The 20,774-nt window shown below is 35.8% G+C and overlaps 1 protein-coding gene across 1 annotated transcript in view; it reads left to right on the top strand.

Annotated features, from left to right (window-relative positions):
- DCC (DCC netrin 1 receptor) overlaps window positions 1-20,774 on the top strand; it is a 995,337-nt gene that overhangs the window by 903,906 nt on the left and 70,657 nt on the right. Inside the window, 2 exon segments of the mRNA XM_072606654.1 lie at window positions 10,292-10,518; window positions 15,824-15,940. Of these exon segments, the coding sequence (XP_072462755.1) occupies window positions 10,292-10,518; window positions 15,824-15,940 (344 nt within the window).

Raw genomic sequence — 20,774 nt, 5'->3', positions numbered from 1 at the left:
TTGTTGTAAAGAAAACATTTATAACTTAAAGTGGTATTGATAAGGGGTGCTGTTGCTGGCTTAAGACATTTACCTAACGGAGGCACTATGATTCTTGGAGTCCCCAGTAAAGTATCCCTTGCAGGAAGGGCAAATCAAGCATCAACCTTAATGTGATGTCAAAGCTCTTGAGAGAAAGGGGCACAGCTCACCTAAGGAAACAAATTGTGTGTTTGGGAAGAGTAGGTAGGGGAAAAGAACTCAGTCTGTGTGGAAAGGAAGCATGAGGTAAGTTGACATAGGGTTTGAAAGTTTACAAAGAACTTTTATTACTACATCCTATTAGAGGTTCACAACAACCTTACAAGAGAGGGATAGCAGATATTATGTCAATTTCTGAGTTCCAAGTAGGAAAGATATATATGAATGTGGAAGGACACAAAGTCTGGTTGACAGCCCCTACCCTTTTTAAATGAGTGCCTATATGTTTGATCTGGAATTACCTGAACTCTCTTCTCAGATATCAGTAAACATCAATTCAATAAAGATTTCTATATACCCCCTGTGGTCAAGGTACCATGCTAAACACTGGCAAAAGAGACTGATGATGATGATGACGAGGATGATGATAAGGATAACTCTGACCTCAGAAGCTACTGGGTGGTTTAAAAAATTCTTTTATTTCCCTCTAAATAACCAAGTACTGGTTAAAGGTATGGTGTGTTAATTCACATAGAATATGGGAGTTGCTTCCTTTCCAGACTTCTCCATTTCAGACTAATCTGAAAAAATTTCAATATCATAGGTTGTGGAGGGGTAGATGGAGCAAGTTTTCACCTGCTGAAAATTTAGGTGATACTCTTTATGGCATATTCAATTTCTTTTTTTCTAAAATAGGACTAAATATTCAATTTCCACCTCTGTTAATTTGGGAAATTCATGTTCTTTGTAAATATTCATACATTTCTTTTAAACTGACAGTTTTATTGGCATTTAATTGGGAAAAATAGCTAATAATTTCACATTTATTGGCTGTGCAATCACCCTTTCATTGTTAATGCTGGTAATTTGGTTTTCCTTTTAAAATCAAATTAACTGATGATTTATTTATTTTATTGTTTGTTCTTTTTATAAAGCCATCTCCTAGTTTTATTTATCAGTTGACAATTTTTTGTTTAATTTTATTATTCTCTCCTTTGATTGTCAAGATTTCTATTTCAGTATTTAATTGGGGATTTTTAATTGGTTGCTTTTCTATTTTATTTTTAAATTCTACACTCAATCCATTGATTTACTTTCTTTTTCTGTTTTAGTGACATAAATGTTTAGAGATGTAACATTTCCTCTAAGCATCATTTTGGCAGCATCCCACAAATTTTGTTTTATTGTATTGTTGTCATTGTATTTAATGAAATTATTGATTCTTTAAAAAAATGTTTGGAGAAGTGGAGCTAAGATAGCAGAGAAGCACTCAGCCAAACTCTCCCAAATTCCCCTCCAAATAACTCTAAAATAATGCCTCAAATTAAATTCTGAAGCAGCAGAACCAACAAAAGGTCAAGGTAAAACAATGAGCAGATTGGCAGGAAAGTTCTGTCTCACCAGGATGATGGTTGGACCAGAAGTACAGCACAGAATGTTGTATTAACAGTTATACTGTTGGTCACAGCACCTTCTGTAGCTCTTAGTTTACTGATAATAAAGGGTTCAGATAAACAGTCAGAAGGAGATTGCAGAGAACCATTTGCTAACCCTGGAGTCAGCACAGTGTTGCATTGCCCATACACAGTTCCAGGCTCCAGTCCAAGGGCCAAAAGGAGTATAGCACTTGTAGTTCTAGGGGACCAGGGGCTCTAATTGAGGTTCTAGGGCAGAAAGGAATGCTTACAGTTGCTTATAAGGAGTAGGTTCCCTGATCTCAATTGCAAAATAAAGAGGAATACTAGAAATTGTGGCTGTAGGAGAGCAGAGGACCTGGTCACAGTCCCAGGGCCAATAAGAGACCTAGCACTGGTGACTACAAGGCCATAAAGTCCCTTGTTGGGTAAAGATCATGGAAGAAACCAGGAGAGCAGTGACCACACTCTCCTTAGGTCATACCACTTTGGAAGTACCAAAAACCTACAGACCACACAGGGATACCTCTGAAAAAAAACAGCAGCATGAAAGGCCTAAATTTTGGATAATGCCCCCTACACCCCAGGAGCAGAGCCCAACTTTAACATAAGGTAAAAAGTCAAGGAACAGGCTGGAAAAGTAAACAAACAAGAAGAAAAAGAACCTGACCATAACAAGTTGCTATGGTGACAAGGAAGACTAAGACGGGAACCCAGAAGAAGACAATGACGTCAAAGCAATTATAAACAAAGCTGCAAAGAAAACAGTTAATTGGACAGAAGCCCAACAAAAATTCCTAGAAGTACTCAAAAGGAATTTTAAAAATCAAATAAGAGAAATAGAGGAAAACTTGGGAAAAGAAATGAGAGTGGAGCAAGAAAACTATGAAAAGCACATCGACAGCTTGGCAAAAGACACAAAAAAATACTGAAGAAAATAACACCTTAAAAAACAGAACTGGCCAATCAGTATAAGCACAAAAAATCCACTCAGGAGAAAAATACGTTAAAAAGCATAATTGGTCGAGTGGAAAAAGAGGTACAAAAGCTAACTGAAGAAAATAATTCCTTAAAAATTAGAATGGGGGAAGTTGAAGCCAATGATTCCATGAGACATGAAGATGCAATAAAGTAAAATAAAAAAGAATGAAAAATAAAAGAAAATGTGAAATATCTTATTGGAAAATGAACTAATGTGGAAAATAGATTGAGGGGAAATAATTTAAGAATGATTGGACTACCTGAAAGCCTCAACATCATTTCTCAAGAAATTACCAAGGAAACTTTTCTGATATTCTTGACCAGAAGGTAAAATAGAAATTGAAAGAGTCTACTGATCACCTCCTGGAAGAGATCTCAAAATAAAAACTCCCAGGAATATTATAGGCAAATTCTAGAGCTCCCAGGTCAAGGAAAAACTACTGCAAGCAGCCAGAAAAAAACTATCTAAATATCATGGAGCCACAGTCAGGATTGTACAAGTTTTAGCAGCTTCCAGATTAAAGGAGTAGAGGGCTTAGAATATGATATTCTGAAAGGCAGGGCAGCTAGGTGGTATAGTGGATGGAGCACCAGTGCACCTCAGTCTCACCTCAGACACTTGACACTCACTAGCTGTGTGACCTTGGGCAAGTCACTTAACTCCAATTGCCTCATCCTGGGTCATCTCCAGTCATCCTGATGAATATCTGGTCACTGGATTCAGACAGCTCTGGAGGAGAAGTGAGGCTGGTGACTTGCACAGCCCTCCTTCACTCAAAACAAAGTCAAGGGCAATTCATGTCATCATTTCTCTGATGGCATGGTCTTCTTTGGCAACGAAGCACGAACACACACATTCTGAAAGACAAAGTTTCTGGAATTGGAAAAACAGTGAAACTCACCGTACTCTTTCAGGGGGAAATAAGGATATTTGATGAAATACAGGACTTTTAAGCATTCTTAATGAAAAGACTGAGCCAAATAATTCAAATACCACTCAAGAGAAACATAAAGAAGTAAACCTGAAAGAGACATCATAAAGAAATTAATAAAGATAATGTGTTTATATTCCTATATGGGAAGACTATAATTGTAACACCTAAGAGCTTTATCTATATTAGAGCAGTTAGAAGGAAAACACAAATAGAGGGCAAGGGTATGAGTTGACTGTGATGGGATGATTTCAAAAAAAATAAAATTAAGAAAGATAGATGTGCTGGGAGAAGAGGAAAGAAAGAGGAAGAAGGGGAAATTATCTCACATAAAAGAGTCACAAAACAAAGAGCTTTTACAATGGAAATGATGGTAGGATGAGTGGCATTGCTTGAACCATACTCTCATTGGAATTGTCTCAGAGGGAGTAACATGCATACTCAGCTGGGTATAGAAATCTATCTCACCTTACAAGAAGTAGTAGAGGAAGGGTGTATCAGTAAGCACCCCAACATACACAGGGGGACCTGCTATCACAGGTTCTTAGATCTGCATTCATAAAAGGAAAGGCAACTTTTGAGGGGCTAACAATCACTTTAATCAAGCACATGTATCATTCCTTTAGCCAAGCACATATATCATTCACCTAGCTCAGAGGAGTCAGCATCCCAGACTTCAAAGAAAATACAGAGAAATTGAAAGTCAACAGATATGTTTCTAAAATATCTGACCATTAACATATATACATCATTACCAGAGAGGGAACAACTGGGTTTTCAAAGCCAGGAGGCTCCTTAGTGGCTTCCCATAGTCCTCTTCTGGCCAAACAAATGCTTCTAGTCAGTAAGCCCCCAAATAAAGCTGCACCACAGAGTTTTTATACACTTTTTAGAGCCAGAGGGCATCACATCCCTTGAGAATCAGTGCCTCATTAAGGAAAGACTTAGACCCTCTTACAAATCTTCCCATGCTGACAATGGGTGGGAAAGATTCTTCTCAGTCATATTCAAATAGAGGCATTATACTTCTTGATTATACTAAAACAAAAAACAGCAAAAGATGCTATTTTACTTGCCATTAGCAAGGGGATAAGAGAAAGAGAGGGGGCTGATAGAAGGGAAGGTGAATTAAGGGATGTAGTGATTAGAACAAAACAGACTTTTGAGGAGGGACTAGGTAAAAAAAAAAGAGTGAGAAGGATAAACAGAAAAATGGGATGGAGAGAAATGCACAATCAACATGTTTTATAACTATGAATTTAAATGGGATAAACTCACCCATAAAACAGAAGTGGATAGAAGAATGGATTAAAAATCAGAATCCAACTATATGTTGTTTACAAGAAACACATTTGATGTAGAGAGACACACAGATAATAAAGGCAAAAAGCTACAGTAGAATCTATTGCACTTCAGCTGAAGTAAAAAAAAAAAATAAGCAGGGGTAGCAATCATTATCTTAGTTGCCATTGTCATACCCAACTCTCTATGGACCCCATTTGGAGTTTTCTTGGAAAACATATTGGAATGGTTTGTCATTTCCTTCTCCAACTCATTTTACAGATGAGGAAACTGAAGCAAAGAGGGTAAAGTGGCTTGTCCAGGGTTAGACAGCTAGTGAGTATCTGAGGCTAGATTTGATCTCAGATCCTCTTGATTCCAGGGGCATCACTCCAGCCTCTGCACCAAGTAAGCTGCAGCTAAAGAAAGCCTCTAAAAAAAGAAAATATTTCCGTAGCCTTAAATATACACAAAGTATCTGCAATCCCACCCCTACCACCCGCCACACGTACGCTGACTTTTATGCCTTTTAATTCCAAACCTCATCTGTATCTGGTCTGCTCTTAACTGCACATCCCCGACTTAAGCCTCTTTTCTTGGATTTATTAACAGAATAGGAAGTAGTGTTTTTATAAGGTATTGAAGAATGGTTAGTTGTTTTGTGGTGACTTGATTGAATTTTTTTCAATCAACAAAATCTTTTGCAACAATCTGAATAATTCAAGTGAAAACAAAAATCAATTCAATTCTGAAATAGCATGCCTGTGGTCCCTATAAAAGCCTGTAGAAGCATGAACTCTGTGTATGAATAGGAACAATTGGAAAATATATCCTTAGACTCTCCTCATAACAACTCTTGGAGGTTTATTTAAAAATGCTAGTAGGTTTGAAATTTTACTTTGCTCATGGATCTTGAGGTAAATGGGGATTGAGAGGAATGGAAATATTTCCCAATTGCTCTTATTAGTCTCTGCACATTTAGGTTATGAACTTCATGATGCATTCTACACTTAGAATTGTAGGATTAGAATGTCAGAGCTAGAAAAGACCTTAGATCTGCATCATGTTAGTTTTGACATTCTCATTTTAGAGATGGGGAAGCTGAGAGATACAGAGGTGGAGTGATTATCCCAAAGTTATACATTTAAGAAAAAAAGTAGATATGTATCTTTGGCTAAGTTTTTAACTTCCCCTGGCCTCAGTTTCCTCATTTATAAAAATATAAAGTTGGTTAAATTAGATGATCTCTAAGGTCCCTTTAACCCTAACAATCTATAATTCTAAGACTAGACAGATTCCAAATTTCAAATGAATTTGACTAAGGAAAAACTTCGTAAATTTGTATTTTCTATGTTATATGCTTTTGAAACGGTGCTAGGTGGCACAGCGTATAGAGTGCCAGGAAGACCCATTTTTATGAATTCAAATGCAGCCTAAGACACTTTCTAGCTGTATGACCTTGGGGCAGGTCACTTAACTGTGCTTGTCTCAGTTTCCTCCTCTGTAATAAAATGAGCTGGAGAAGGAAATGACAAACCCCTCCAATCTTTGCCCAGAAAACCCCAAATGGGATCGTAAAGAGTGAGACAGAACAGCAAAATACACTTGAAAGTAAAAAAAAAAAAATGTATTTTTTGAAAGTATTGTCTAATTCCATTTTCCTGATTTGTATAGGTAGCTACCAAATTATTTGAGTTAGCAAGATTATAACATTGCAATCAGAAAATAAAATCTATTTCTGAAAATTCAAATAAAAATGCTAATAATTTTCGACAAATTGTCTGCATAAAATAGTGATTATTATTTCTGATAAGGAGCTATCACTACAGTTAAATACACAATTAAGGACCTATTCTAGTAAGGTAGTATGCCAGGCCCTAATTTCCTATGGCGGCATTCGGATTGAGTTAAGTAGGGAAACAATATGTTCGCAAATAGATATAGCACAAAGATAATTGAGGAAGATTTGAATACTAACATTTGGGAGAAGCAGGAAAGGTTCCACAGAGGAGCTTCAAAAAAAGATAAGAATTCTTATATTTTCAAAAATAAATTATAACTCAATTCTTTTTTACTTTTTCAATAACAGCTATGTTCTCTCCCTAACACCTCCCCTCCCCAATGAAAAGAAAAAAAGGAAATGAAGCACAAAATAATAAGTAAAACTTATGCTTATTCTCTAACAATAAAATTCAACATTGGTCATTGTTAAAATGTTTCTGTACCCAGACCTGAGTCCACCACCTAACTATCAGATGGTGGGTAGTATGCTCCATCATTGGTCCTTTGGAGTCATGATGGATTATTGTATTGGTCAGAATTGTGAAGTCTTTGAAAACTCTTCATCTTGACAATTTCGTTTTTATTTTATAAATTGTTCTCTTGTTTTGCTCATTTTGCATGAGTTCATACAAGTCTTCCCAGGACTCTCTGAAACCATTTTCTTATTTCCTCTGACACAACAGTCAACAAGCACTTATTAGGCATCTACTATTTGTCAGACACTGTACTAAACTCTAGTATCCCATTTTATTAATATACCATAATCAGTTCAGCCATTCCCCAGTTGATGGAAAACACATGAATATCAGGTTATTGGCTGCCAATAAAAAAGATGTTGCAAATATTTGCATGCGTATGAATCCTTTTCCTCTTTCTTTGATCTCTTTGGGATTTAGGCCTATTAGTACTATAAGTGGGTTAAAGGGTATGCACAATTATTAACTTTGGGGGCATAGTTCAATAATACTTTTCATAATGACTAGAACAAAGAAAAGTTCTTTATAGGAATGGTGAATGTTTTATGTGAATGTCAGGAGTTGGAAGATGGATTGTTGACTTAAGAAAAGTCAATTGGACTATGAAGCATAAAATAAGGCATAAGGCAGGAAGAGTAGCTGGGAGTCAGACTGAAGGGAGTAGTACTGACTTTGAGGTTAAGTGCTAATTTAAAAAGTTAGTATGGTCTTATAGAGTTTATTTATCTTGGATGGGGTAGAAAACAGTAAAATCTTTAGGATTTTAGGTGACACAATCCAAAAAATGAAATATCAAGCTAACATTAATGAACTTTAAGAAGGTTCCATGTATGAGAAGACAGAAGATGAGAAGATGAACTTTACCATTAATTTTGATAAGAAAAGATGTCTAAGCTCTAGGAAAAACAGTAGTCATGATGGAAATCCCAAAAGATACTGGCAAGGTATAGGCCTGGAGCCAAGAAATCAAAAGCTACAGATAATCATCAGCAAAGTTATTGAGGACAAAACAGAAAATATTATCACTCCATTGTACAAAAGTAGAGTGTAGCCATATTTGTAAATTTGCCCAATATTTATTGTTAAATCTCATGAGAAAGGAATGAAGGCAAAGGAAAGGCAACAGACATTTATGTAATTCCTTCTATTTGCCTAGCAAATAGTACTTTTTCAAAAAGTGCTTTTTACAAATGTTACCAAATCTGATTCTCACAACAACCCTATGAAGTAGGTGCCATAATTATTCCCATTTTACAGTTGAGGAAACAGAGACAAGCAAAAGTTAAATGACTAGCTCAGGATCACATGGTGTCTGAGGTTGAATTTGAATTCAAGTATTCCTGACTCCAGGACTAACACTATCTAATGCTCCAGCTGCCACCATGCTTGCCTTTATGGAAGACATAAAGATGCTAGATATGTACCAATGAATTACTTGGACAAATATTTATTAAACATATACTATATGTAAAGAACTATACAAAATGATAGTCAATTAAATGACTTTTGTGATCTATAATAATAATTGAGTCTTAAAGTTTATGAAGAACTTTATATACAATATAACACCAGATTCTCATTACAGTCTTATGAAGTGAGTATAACAGATCCTATTACAGAATCATTTTGTTGTTCAGATGTTTTTCAGTTATGTCCATCTTCATGACTCAGTTTGGGGTTTTCTTGGCAGAGATACTGGAGTAATTTGCCTTTTCTTTCTCCAGATCATTTTCAGATGAGGAAACTGAGGCAAAGAGGGTTAAGTGCCTTGCTCAGAGTCACACAGTTAGTAAGTGTCTGAGGGCTCGATTTGAACTCAGAAGATGAGTCTTCCAGACTCCAGGCCTGGCACTCTGTTCACTGTGCCACCTAGCTGCCACAGAACCATTTTTAGAGAGGCTTTTAGAGGTTTGTGACGTGTACTAGTTGGTTACACAACTGGCATAGGAAACAGGATTTGAACTCAGGGTTTTTCTGACTCCAAGTCTGATCCTTTATCCAGGGTACCCCACAGTCTCATTGGTATGTGTAAAGTCATATGATTCTAGCTTGGGGAGAATGGAAGAGGTGCAGAAAGCAGATATTAAGTAGGGATAGAATAAAATTTGTGAAAACAGAATGAATAGAGAAAGGGAAAATATGTAATAGTTTATAAGATTCTGAAATACTCAATAGACACATTTTTAAATTTGAAAGATATTTTAGGACAAATAAAGTATAAGTTTTTTTCTAATGATACTTTATTTTTACCAATTACATTTAAAACAATTTTTAGCACTTTAAAATTTTGAGTTTGTGGTTGTTTATAAACTACATGGTGAATGTTAGGAACTAACTGTACCTAAGAGGAGGTAAAATTACAAATATGTTTAGGCTCTAGAAGAGTTTGGACAAATAGCTTTATGAGTGATATATCTATAAGATGTATATATATATATACATATATATACATATATATGTATATATATATATATATATATATATAAAGAGAATCTTGATGAATTTAGAGTATATCTTTAACTTTTGGATGTAGATATCAAGGACAGTCATACTTTTGCTAATTTCCTTTGATTTCATACATAAGGATTTATAGTGTCCATTTTTAAAAGATGCTGCTTATATTTAAGAAGGTTTTTAAAAATGTAAATGATCATAGTCCAATTTAATTGAAATAAGCAATTCCCGATATAAACTTTCTCCATACAACCCTATAGTAGGTGCTTTTTGTTTGTTCTGTTTTATTTTCCCCTTCTGAAAGCAAGTATCCAAATGGAACATACAGTTGGGGAACTGGCACATGAAGATCCTTTCTTGTTTGAGATATAGCCTTTGGCACAAATCCTGTCCTTTTCTTTCCATCATTCTTTCAAAGCAGTTGCTCCATTTATCTTCTAAGGAGAACTTGCCAGTGACTATTTTCTGCTGGAGCTCCTAGAACTGGCATGTGACTTGCTAACCTATTGTCACTTCATGGATGAGCCTGAAAGAGATACTGGAGAAGAGGTACTTTGCATAAAAGATGAGCCTCTGGAGATTTAGAATGACATCTTATACAATATGGTTTCTCTACTTTGGGGTAAGAGAAAAGATGGCCAATCCAAGTTCGCTGATTCCTGGATCTCAAAAGCCAACCCCAAGGAGTCCTTTTGTTTCTTAGATGGCACCTAACAGAAAGATTTGAATTAATTCTTCTGGGAGAAGCAGAATACTGGGTTTCATCTTCTCTTTGTAACTCCTTTCCCAGGAAACGAGCCACCCACAGTGCTGGAAAAAGGAAGGGAAGCCAAAAAGACCTACGGCCCCCTGATCTTTGGATTCATCATGAAGAAATGGAGATGAAGAATATTGAAAAACCATCTGGCTCAGACCCAGCAGGAAGGGACTCACCAATCCAGGGTTGCCAGGATATCACACCAGTCAGCCACAGCCAATCAGAAACACAGTTGGGAAGCAAGAGTACATCCCATTCAGGTAAGTGACCATGCCATTGAGTTCACTGAAAATTTTTAGTTCTCATCCTGTAGTGATTTTCATTACCTATTTAACAACAATCCTCTTTAGATTACTTTGTAAATAATTTGCATTTATTTCTCTATGTCTCCAAAGTGGATCGTTGTTCAACCTAATAGTTTGGTTGTTCAGATTTACCCTTCTCTTTCCTATTGCTTGTCTTTCGACAATTATAATATTCTTTCAAACTTCTCCCCAAGTGTGTTGGGCATGATAGATAGATACCAAGAAATCATAACTCTTAGCCCCTTCCGTAAAAGTATATCTGGTGGCAGTATAACTGTTGACTCAAAGGAGTTTGGGGGATTCTTTGTAAAAAATGAATTGTCTGTGCTGTTTCTGTCTCCAGTTATGGGGATAATTGAGATTTGGCTGCAAAACTTTTGTACACACATTTCAAAGCATGCAAGGGAAATTAAAGGTCTGAAAATGCTGAGTACTATGCAATTTGAGCCCTGATTACTCTGGAGATGATCTTTCTCCCCCATACAATATCATTATCAACATTCTTGGTGTAAGATTTTATATATAGACTGTGTCCACATGAATAGCATTGAAGAAACAAGCATTAGGGTGTGTGTGTTTGTGCGTCTCTGTGTGTGTGTGTGTGTGTGTGTGTGTGTTTGTGCGTCTCTGTGTGTGTCTATGTATAGACATGCCCTAACTCCCATAATTAGATATAGGTGTTTGTTCTGATGGTGCTTTGCCTCCCACAGTTGCTAATGTTTGATTAACAAAGCAAAAAACATAATAGGTCCTGACTCAAAAGATCACCTGACCCTACCAAAGATCAGGCAAAGCACATCTGTTTGGCTCAGAGTAAGATGAAGGGATGAGTGGAGGCTATTGTATTATGTATGTCAAATAGTTTAATCATTTGCATATTTTAATTGTAATAAGTATACCCAAAGCCCTCATGCTTAAAAGAATGCAGGAAAATGTGATTACAGTGAATATTGTTATAAACCAGCATTCCATAGTCTTTGCTGCTATCATCACATTCACTACCATGAGTTCCCCAGATGATAAATGCAACCTTATCTGAGCTCCAGATTCTCCCCCTGCCTATAATATATATCCCTTTGGAAGTTCTACTGGCATCTCAAATTCAACACATGCCTAATCATGCTTAGCTTATCTTAGGCTCCAAAATTCTCTGTTCTTTTGATTTCACTTTTTCTTTCAGTGGTACCACTATTCAATCTATCTCCCATTTTCATAACCTAAGGTTCCTCTTGACTTCTTTATCCTTCAGTACCCATCTCCCATCAGTTAAAAGACCATTTCACCCAGAAACAAAAACCTGTTCTGCCACTTCCCAGCTGTCTGATCTTAGGCAAGTCATAGTATCATAGAATCATAGATTTAGAACTAGAAAGAAGCTTAGCAGTTATTAAGTCCAACCCCTTCATTTTATAGATGAAGACGCTGAGACCAAGAAGGTTAAGTGATGCCAAATTTTACACATACAATAAATATCAAAGCCAGGATTTAAACCCAAGTAATAAGATCATATGGTTATGCCACCTTTTTAAGTCACTTATCTCTTCTGGGACTCAGATTGTGCGATCTTTAAAACCTGAATTTTTTATAAAGAAACTTTCGTATCAACCATCTCAGGTATTCCTCCAATGACCCTGAGAGGTAGGTAGAACAAGAATTACTGTCTCATTTTAAAACCAAGAAAACTAAGGTTCAGAAAAGTATATTGAGGAACAAAATAAATGGTGCTAGGACACCATTTGGGTTTACAAAGTCTCAAAGACATTGGATAAATGTCTGGTATGCAAGATATATAGGGAATTACGACAAATATATAAGACCAAGAGGCATCTTTTAATAGATAAGTAGCAAAAGGTGATCTCCAAAATCAGAAAAGTCGGTGTTGAAGAGGCTCAAGGGAAAGCAGGCACACTTATAAATTGTTGATTGAACTGTAAATTGGTTCAATCATTCTGGTAAATAGTTTGCAATTGAGAAAAGTAACTGTATTGATCCCAGTGCTGATTCATAGTTCAAAGAGTTCAAGTTGGAAAGGTAAAGCCAAAATACAGCGAAATATTCACTCTAGCAAAGAACTAAAAAACATAATGGTTGCCCATCTCTTTGGGAATGAGAAAACAAATTTTGAACTATGAATGGAATATTATTGCACTGTTAGAGGCAATGAATATGAGGAATTCAGAAAAATATTGTAAGATATACAAACTGATATACTATGAAATAAGTATAACTACAAAACATTATATGAAATGACTACAATAATATACATGAAAACAACAATTAAAATAAAATCAGGCCTCTAATTATAAAGATATATTTTCATCCTAGGGAAGAAATGAGGAAGCATATCATCGTCTCTCCCTTTCTAGAGAAGTGGGAAACTGAGTAACACGTATTGGCATATAGAGTGTCTATTAAATCTACTTTAATGTTTTTCTTTGTTTCAGGAAGAACTCATGATAAAGTGGGTATGGAAAGGGAGTAATATAATAGGAAATGACTGAGAAAGAAAAGGCACTAATCATTTAAAAAATACACATTATACATTGGTAAAACAAACCTCCATTTTCTTTATAAAAATTTAAAAGTTTCTCTTCAGTATTTGTCAAAATGTGAAGTTTCCAAAATTAAATTTATTTCTAAGGAGAGCAAAAGATCAAAAGATGTTGAGAGAGAGAAAGAGGTAGAGAGGAAGAGAAAAAGCTGTATCAACTTGTCTAAGGTGACACAAGATGGAAGTAGCAAAAGCGAAATTTTGGTTTCTAAGTTCTGTGTACTTTTCTCTTACATCACATGTCTACTTGGACTGTTCATCTGAAGATCCACTTAGACAAAGTTTTTAAAGTCAAGTTGAGTTAAATCAGCCTTCTTTACACTTTTCAACTAGAAAAGATTGAATTCATCAAGACTTTAAAATATCTCAATTTTGACCATGTATAGATATGCCTATAGATGACTTAAAATAGCAAAAGTGAATGGGATAATAATGAATATAAATAAGTAATTGATTTGTTAAAAGAGGCTCTTAGACAGCATTATTACCAAAAAAACAAAAAAAAAAGAAAAAAGAAAAGGTAAAGAAAGAACAGATCACTTTAGGGTTTAGATGTTGCCAAGGACAGATGACCACTGGAAATGAAAAAGTAAACAAAACATGAGCAACAAGAGAGGCTTATGAGGAAAAGAAGTAACTATTATTGTATTTAAATTCCTCTTTTAAAATCTGAATTGTACAAATGATTCCAGAAAGACATAGAAAAGAATGGCTATGAAAATAATCAAGGTGTTGGGGATACATTTCTGTTGCTGCTCTTAAAAGGACAATATTAGAGAATGATGGGTCTTCAACATGTGAAAGGATGTCCAGTGGGGAATGAAAATTAAAGTACATGAAATAATGTAATACTGTGAACATCAACTTATTCATCAAATCTCAAAATATTAGAATCAGGGGCCTCTCTTGACACTTGATAAAGGTAATAAGAATGAGGAGCAGGTTCAGAAGTTAAGATAATAAATGTGATTTGTTTTGTCATTTTTGAGTTTGAGGGCTAGAGAGAGAAACTTGAAAGCCATCTACATAGAGGTAGTAGTTGGAGCTATGACAGTGAATGAGTGTGCCATAGGAGAATGTGGAGAGAGAGAGAGAGAGAGACAAAGAGAGGGAAGAGGAAAGAAGAGAGGAGAGGAGAGGAAAAAAGTTCATCTTTTATGTTGGTCCTGCGACTTATAAATGCATCATGCACTGTGTGGACAACTGACAGCAAGTCGATAGAGAAATTTCTAATTCTGTGAGAACTTTGGGAGGGGTGAGGAAACAAAATGAATTCAATTATATCCTGAAAATATGAGTTTTAACTAGAAATTACATTATGATATTTCAATTAGAAACTCATGTTTACCTAAGCAAGGTTGATAGTATGATTTCTGAGTCAACAGCTGACAATTTTACTGAAAGATTCTCATCCTTTCACATTGCCTGAATAAACATTAATTGAGTCATATTGTGAAAAGTAAATAAGAAAACCGCATTAAAATTTAAACTTTTGAAAGGCTCAGACTATATTTATGTGTCAAAAGAAATAGCAGATTGTTTAATTCGTTGGGGGAAAGTCAGTGACCTTGGTTTCTTGACATTGCTGGGAAAAACATGTAGAAATTGACGGTATTTTTGACTCCTCCACAAGAAGAGAAGAGAAAAACAGTTGAATTAAGTCAAGCCATTAATTATATGATGGAATAGAATCAATTTTCAAATAATTTATATTTGTAGATTCAACATTTAATTGAACTAATTGATTTGCCCAGATGTTTTGATTTAATATAAACACAGGTTTAGTTTCACATGTGTAGGCAGGCAATGGAAATTTATGTATTCTGACTATTTTAAAATGCTATATTAGTAGCAGTGGGTGTTGACATTTAAGTATGAAAAGGTGTATGTGAGTGAAGCATGGTGTAGTAGAAAAATATCAGAGCTAGATTTAGAATACCTGGGTTCAAATGTACCTTGACCCTTTACTGTCTCTATGACCTGAGAAATCACTTAAATTACTTAATCTCTCCAAGCTCATGCCACCATCTATGGTATCACAGAGTCAGAATTTAGAGTGGGAAGGGATATGATCAGTCATCTAGCTGTTCTCATGACTGAAAGGGGCTTTTGTTTGACATAAATGAGTACTTGACAAGTAGTCTTTCAACCTCTGCTTTAAAAGGTCTAACAAGGGGGAGCCCACCACCCCTCAGGCAGTCCTTCCCACATTTGGATAGCTCTGATTCTTTGTGAATTTTTCCTACAAATCTACATGTGCCTTTTTTGCAACTTTATACCCATTGTTCCTAATTCTCCCCTAGAATCAAACACTGCAGGTCTTAACCCTCTATGACAGATCTTCAAATACTTGAAGAATGGGAAGAACAGAAGGGGACAGGTCATGGTAGATGTCGTCAAATTCTTGAATTTGTTTTGTTTTGTCTATACCTGTCATTTCATCAATAGGAGAATTCTCACTGTGGAAATATACTCTATTGCCATAGATGACCTACATTTGAGTCCTGCTGTTGGTACTTACTCTCTGTGTGACTCTGGGAAAGTTTAAAATTTCTGGGCCTCAACTCATGTTATACTTCTCATTGACTAAGATAAAGACTACACAATCTCAAGAGAAAGAGTTCTTGACATTTTGATACAATATCAGGTGAAGTAAAGAGCTGTGCCACTTGGTGAGATGATTCATGAAGATATATTAATTTTCTTCAGGTCCAGATGCAGAAGAAGCTGGAAGTACTATGTCTACACTAGAACGATCACTTGCTGCCCGAAGAGCCACTAGGGCCAAACTGATGATTCCAATGGACTCCCAGCCAAACAACCCCAGTGAGTAAAGGTCCTCTCCCTACTCCCATGAGATCAGCCAAGTGATACTGATTTCTATCACTTAGATTTTTCCTTCTATCTTCACCTCCATCCTACCCTTTTGTGGAAATTAAAAGATAATAAGGAACACTGACAGCTGTCTTCACAAAGCAGAAACACAATTGTGAATACAAACCAGAAGCCAAGCAGCAGTGAGATGTGAAAAACTTAGGGAGTTAGAGTCACAATGACCTGGATTCAAGTGCTGCCTTTGACAAATTCTGCCTCTGTGTCCCAGAGCTAGTCTGCTCCCCTCTTAGTGGCCCCCAAGCAATGTTCTAAGACTATAAATCACAGAGCAATGACTGATCTCCTTTGGCAGAAGGGAGTTCTCTTCACTAATGAAATTATGATTAAAGGAAAAGAAAAAAAGGAAGAAAAGGGAACAAGAATTCTAAGACCTTGTTCATGCAATCATTTGAAATGACTATGCACAGTTTCCTGAGCAACTGTCTTGGTGTTCCTATCAGGGAGATAATGGGACCAAAAGATACGTTTGCTTTTGGGAGTTATGATTTCTTGATGTCATATAGGGTTTTGGTAATGGAGAGCAGAGCAGAGGGAGAATGCGCAGTGGAAGGCCTTGCCCAGTGTGATAAATGAAAAGTTCAAGACTTAATTTCTGGGTAATTAATAATCAATTTATTAATTAGACTAGCAGATAATCAATAAATTGAGGTAAGTTGTTCTCTCCATAACTAAAGAAAACCCCATATGAAAATGTCTTGAATGTTTAAATGCCTTTTGAAAAGAGGCTGTCCCACACTGGTGGAAATCAACTCTGACTGGTTAACAATGAGAAAATGAATATTACAATGAGAGTTGGGTTTTTTTTAATGAGGGAATAAGTACATGACTCTGATAATGTCACCACTCTCAGACAAAAAGACTCATCTCCACCCGTTGTGCCTCCAGTAATCTATACAAAAGGATCTAGTCTCCACCAAATCCTACCTCAGTTGACCAATGGGTGGAATTTCATCACTCTTTAATCAGAAATAAATTCTCCCAGCCAAGACTGTAGAAAATATCTCATTGTCAGCCCTGTCCTTCATAAGGATTGGGTTGTGAATGAGTAAAAAGAGAGGGGAAAAAACCTACTAATAAGTGACTATTAAAAATCAAAAAGAGAATCTTTGGGTTCCACATATGAAATTGTTTATTAATATAATAAGAAAATAATCATTTTTTTCTCACTAGTGAATTCAAGGGGAAACAAGCTGAGATAACCAAGCTCAGCTTTTTGAGTTTAAGACACTTTGTGCTCTAGTGAGAGCTGGGGGAGAAGTTTCTCAACAGCTTTGGCCAGTCAATTGCATGACAGTAGATTTGAATATTAAAACTGAGACTAAAAGCATTTCAATGACAGGAGAGCTAAAGAGGATGGTCCATGGATTTTCATAGCTATAAGAATAGGATTTAAGTATAAAACACTTTGAAAATGTGAGAAAATAAACTTTCAATCCATGTCAACCTCTGTGACATACCTCCCTTCCCATACAACTGTATATTTTCATTTCCTTTAAAATCTCTTTAACTCCCCAGAAGTCTGATGGTCTATTATCATATAGTAGAGGAGCCAAAACACTGTGATCTCCTCCCTGCTGGGGACCTGAAATTTGGAGACTTCAGTAAATTAGCACATTTAATTATTTATTAAATGCTTGCTATGTGTTAGGCTAATCACTGGGGATACAAAGAGAGCTAGAAATAGCCCTTGCCTTCGAGGAACTTACCGTGTAATGGAGGAAGAAAATGTGTTTCTAAATTCATGTAAAATACAGACAGAATAGATAGAAAATAAGCTTCAAAGGCAAGATTCTATCGTTTTCTGTGGGATGGGGATTTGGGAGGACTGGAAAAGGCTTTGCTGCAGAAGATGGCATTTGAGCTGAGTGCTGAGAGAGTGGAACAACTTAAAGTTGAAGAGGATCCCAGTGAGAGGAGCCCTGTATTCCTTGGTAGGAAAATCATGGCATTTCAAGAGTGCCAATGACATCACAGCTCCCTCCTCCACAACCATCACCCACTTCTATTTCTAGTTTCTCCTCACTCTAATCCATGCTGCATACCATCACCAGATTAGCCTTCTTAAAAGACAGCTTTGTGTCAATTCTCTCATCCCACCTTAAAAACCTTCCATGACTTCTCATTACATAACTAATAAAATATGAGCACCTCTGCCAGCCAGCCTGACATTGAAAGCTTTTCAAAGTATGGCACTTGTTTACCGTTTTCAGAATTGTCTTCCATGACACTCTCATTACCAAATACCCTATGTGCCAGGCGAACTGAACTATTTACAATCCCTCAAGCTTGCCTCGTCCTTTGCTATATCTGTACTTTTGTTCACACTTTCTTATCTTTCTAGAATACTTACCTGTTCTTTACCTTTTAAAATTCTATGCATTCTTCAAAAAATCTTTCAAATACCACCTCCTCCTTGTAATCTTTGATCACCACAGCAAGAAGTAATTTCTTCCTTTTCTGGACTCTGTAGCATTTCAATTCTATCACATTTAAGGCCTTTAATCATTTACTACCTTGTACCAAAGTTTCTTTTATGTATGTCTTTGGTCCTTTACTAGATCATAAACCCTTTGATGGAAGGATTTCCCTAGCTCCTTTATACAGTCCCTTGAACATAATGACCCAGTAAGTAATTGTTTAATAAATAGACAAGTCATGTTACCTTTCCTTGTATTATCATGCAATTATTAAATTAGTATTCATTGTGTACAGAGCAGTTTCCAACATATAATAGTAGAGTGAATTTCCTCACTGGGAGTTCCCCACTCCAGCAGAATCACAGGAGCAGATCCAATCAAGTTTTGTATTAGTATGTTAAATATTTTCAACTTTTTCAAAATACTCCCACCTCATGGAGCTCATTTTAGCCTCATAATCGCATATGCTAAGAGAACATTAAAACTAGAAGTAACCTTGCAGAGCATCCAGTCCCACATCCTTAATTATAGAGTTAAGTGAAATTAAAGTGATTCACCCTAATCACCTGGTAAATTCATGGGAGAGATGGGATTAGAACCAGTGTAATGAAGTGTTCCTTTCCTTCGATTGACTCACTTCAATCACAGCCTGCTTTACTTCTTAATAATCTCAACCTTTTCTTCCTGCTACCTGACAATGCAAAGAGTGGGGCTCACAAATGACAAAGGATTCATTTTTAAATGATGATGTCCAACTCAATGTTCAAATGGCCATTAATGTTAGAGAGAGATAATAGAATTCATTTCTTTGCTAATGACCTTGTCACATTCCATTCTTTCTATCACCATCAATTCTATTATTTTCTTGTTATTTAAACATTTATGAACTCAAACCTTTTTTTTTTTTTTTTTGGTAATCGTTGTAGTTTCTTTTTTAAAAGAAAGTTCATGCTGTCCACACAATAAAGCCAGCTCTGCACATTTGACTAAAATTAAAACAGGTGATTGTGTAGAAAAAGCTACACATCTACCTGCCAACACAATTATGATTTCATTCATTGAAATAGGTAAATTTTAATGTACTCTTGGTTTTGATTATTTAGATTTATCCAGGTATGTCAAAAGCTTTGATTAAACCAAAGTTTTTCGATATTTCAGATTCCTGATCACATCTATAAAGATAATGTTTGCTGCAAAGCCTTTTGATAATTATTTTAGTAGGAGCATAATGTTTTCCATTTCTCCCTTTGCATTCCTTGCCAAGATCTGTAAAATGTTAATTGACAGGTAATATATATCTGCTAACTGAAGTTGTCTTTAGTTCTTGGGGTTTATTTAATATTGCTGCAGAACAGAATATATTTATGTGTGCTAATGTTCTGTGCTAAGCATCTTTGTGAAAAAATAGAATTTACAACAATATATGATTAAGACCAGCATATATATATATATATATATATAATAAAGTATGGTATGACAATTGCTGTTATTTTTTTAATTAAAAGAAGTCTGGACAAGGTATAATTTTTCCTTTTGTTATTCTTCTAGTCTGTTCAATTTCTGAGATATTCAGCATAGAGAGAATGTTCATTTACTTTGGTTTCACCTTAGCCACAGATGCCTACTTAGAATCACGTTACATTAGCAATCATGAAACAATTTTCTGCTTTATGTAGATGTTTTTAAAGGAACTTCAAAATATTCCTTTGTGAGTAATTTTAATTCAATCTTCAGTAATAAAAATGATGATGATAATGAACATTTATAAAGGATTGTAAGATTTCAAAATGCTTTACAAATATCTCATTTTAGCCTCGCAACCACCCTAGGAGGTAGGTGCTAGCTACTCTTCCCATTTTACAAATGAAAAACTGAAACAGACAGGTTGTAACTTGTCCAGGGCCACATAGCTACTAAGTATCTGAGGTCTCATTTGAACTCAGGTCTTCCCAACCATTCAACACTCTGTCTAGCTGCATCTGGAGAAATTGGTTTTCTTCTGATTAGTAATTAGCTCTACTTAGAAACAAATCGCTGACTCTAATACACCTGTTCATATGACATAGGGATCATAGAATTTGTAGATCTGGAGCTGAAAGCAACCTTATAGGCTAACAAGTAACTGTGTGACCATGGATATATTGCTTAACCATTTAGTGGCCCTAGAAAAATCTTTAAAGTTATGTTACAAATGAATGCCAATCTTCATTGGTAAAGGGAATTTCCCACACCAGGGAGTTCTCCACATTAATGAAATCACAGGTTCAGACAATGACAAAAGTAGTATTAATTGACCTGTCTACCTCCTGGTGTACTTCATAAAACTGAATTTCTATTGAAATAGGCTA

Source organism: Notamacropus eugenii, chromosome 4 (assembly GCF_028372415.1).
Source record: "Notamacropus eugenii isolate mMacEug1 chromosome 4, mMacEug1.pri_v2, whole genome shotgun sequence".
NCBI classification, from domain to species: Eukaryota; Metazoa; Chordata; class Mammalia; order Diprotodontia; family Macropodidae; genus Notamacropus; species Notamacropus eugenii.
Note: the sequence above shows the minus strand (reverse complement) of the source record. Positions and strands in the feature narration are given on the sequence as shown.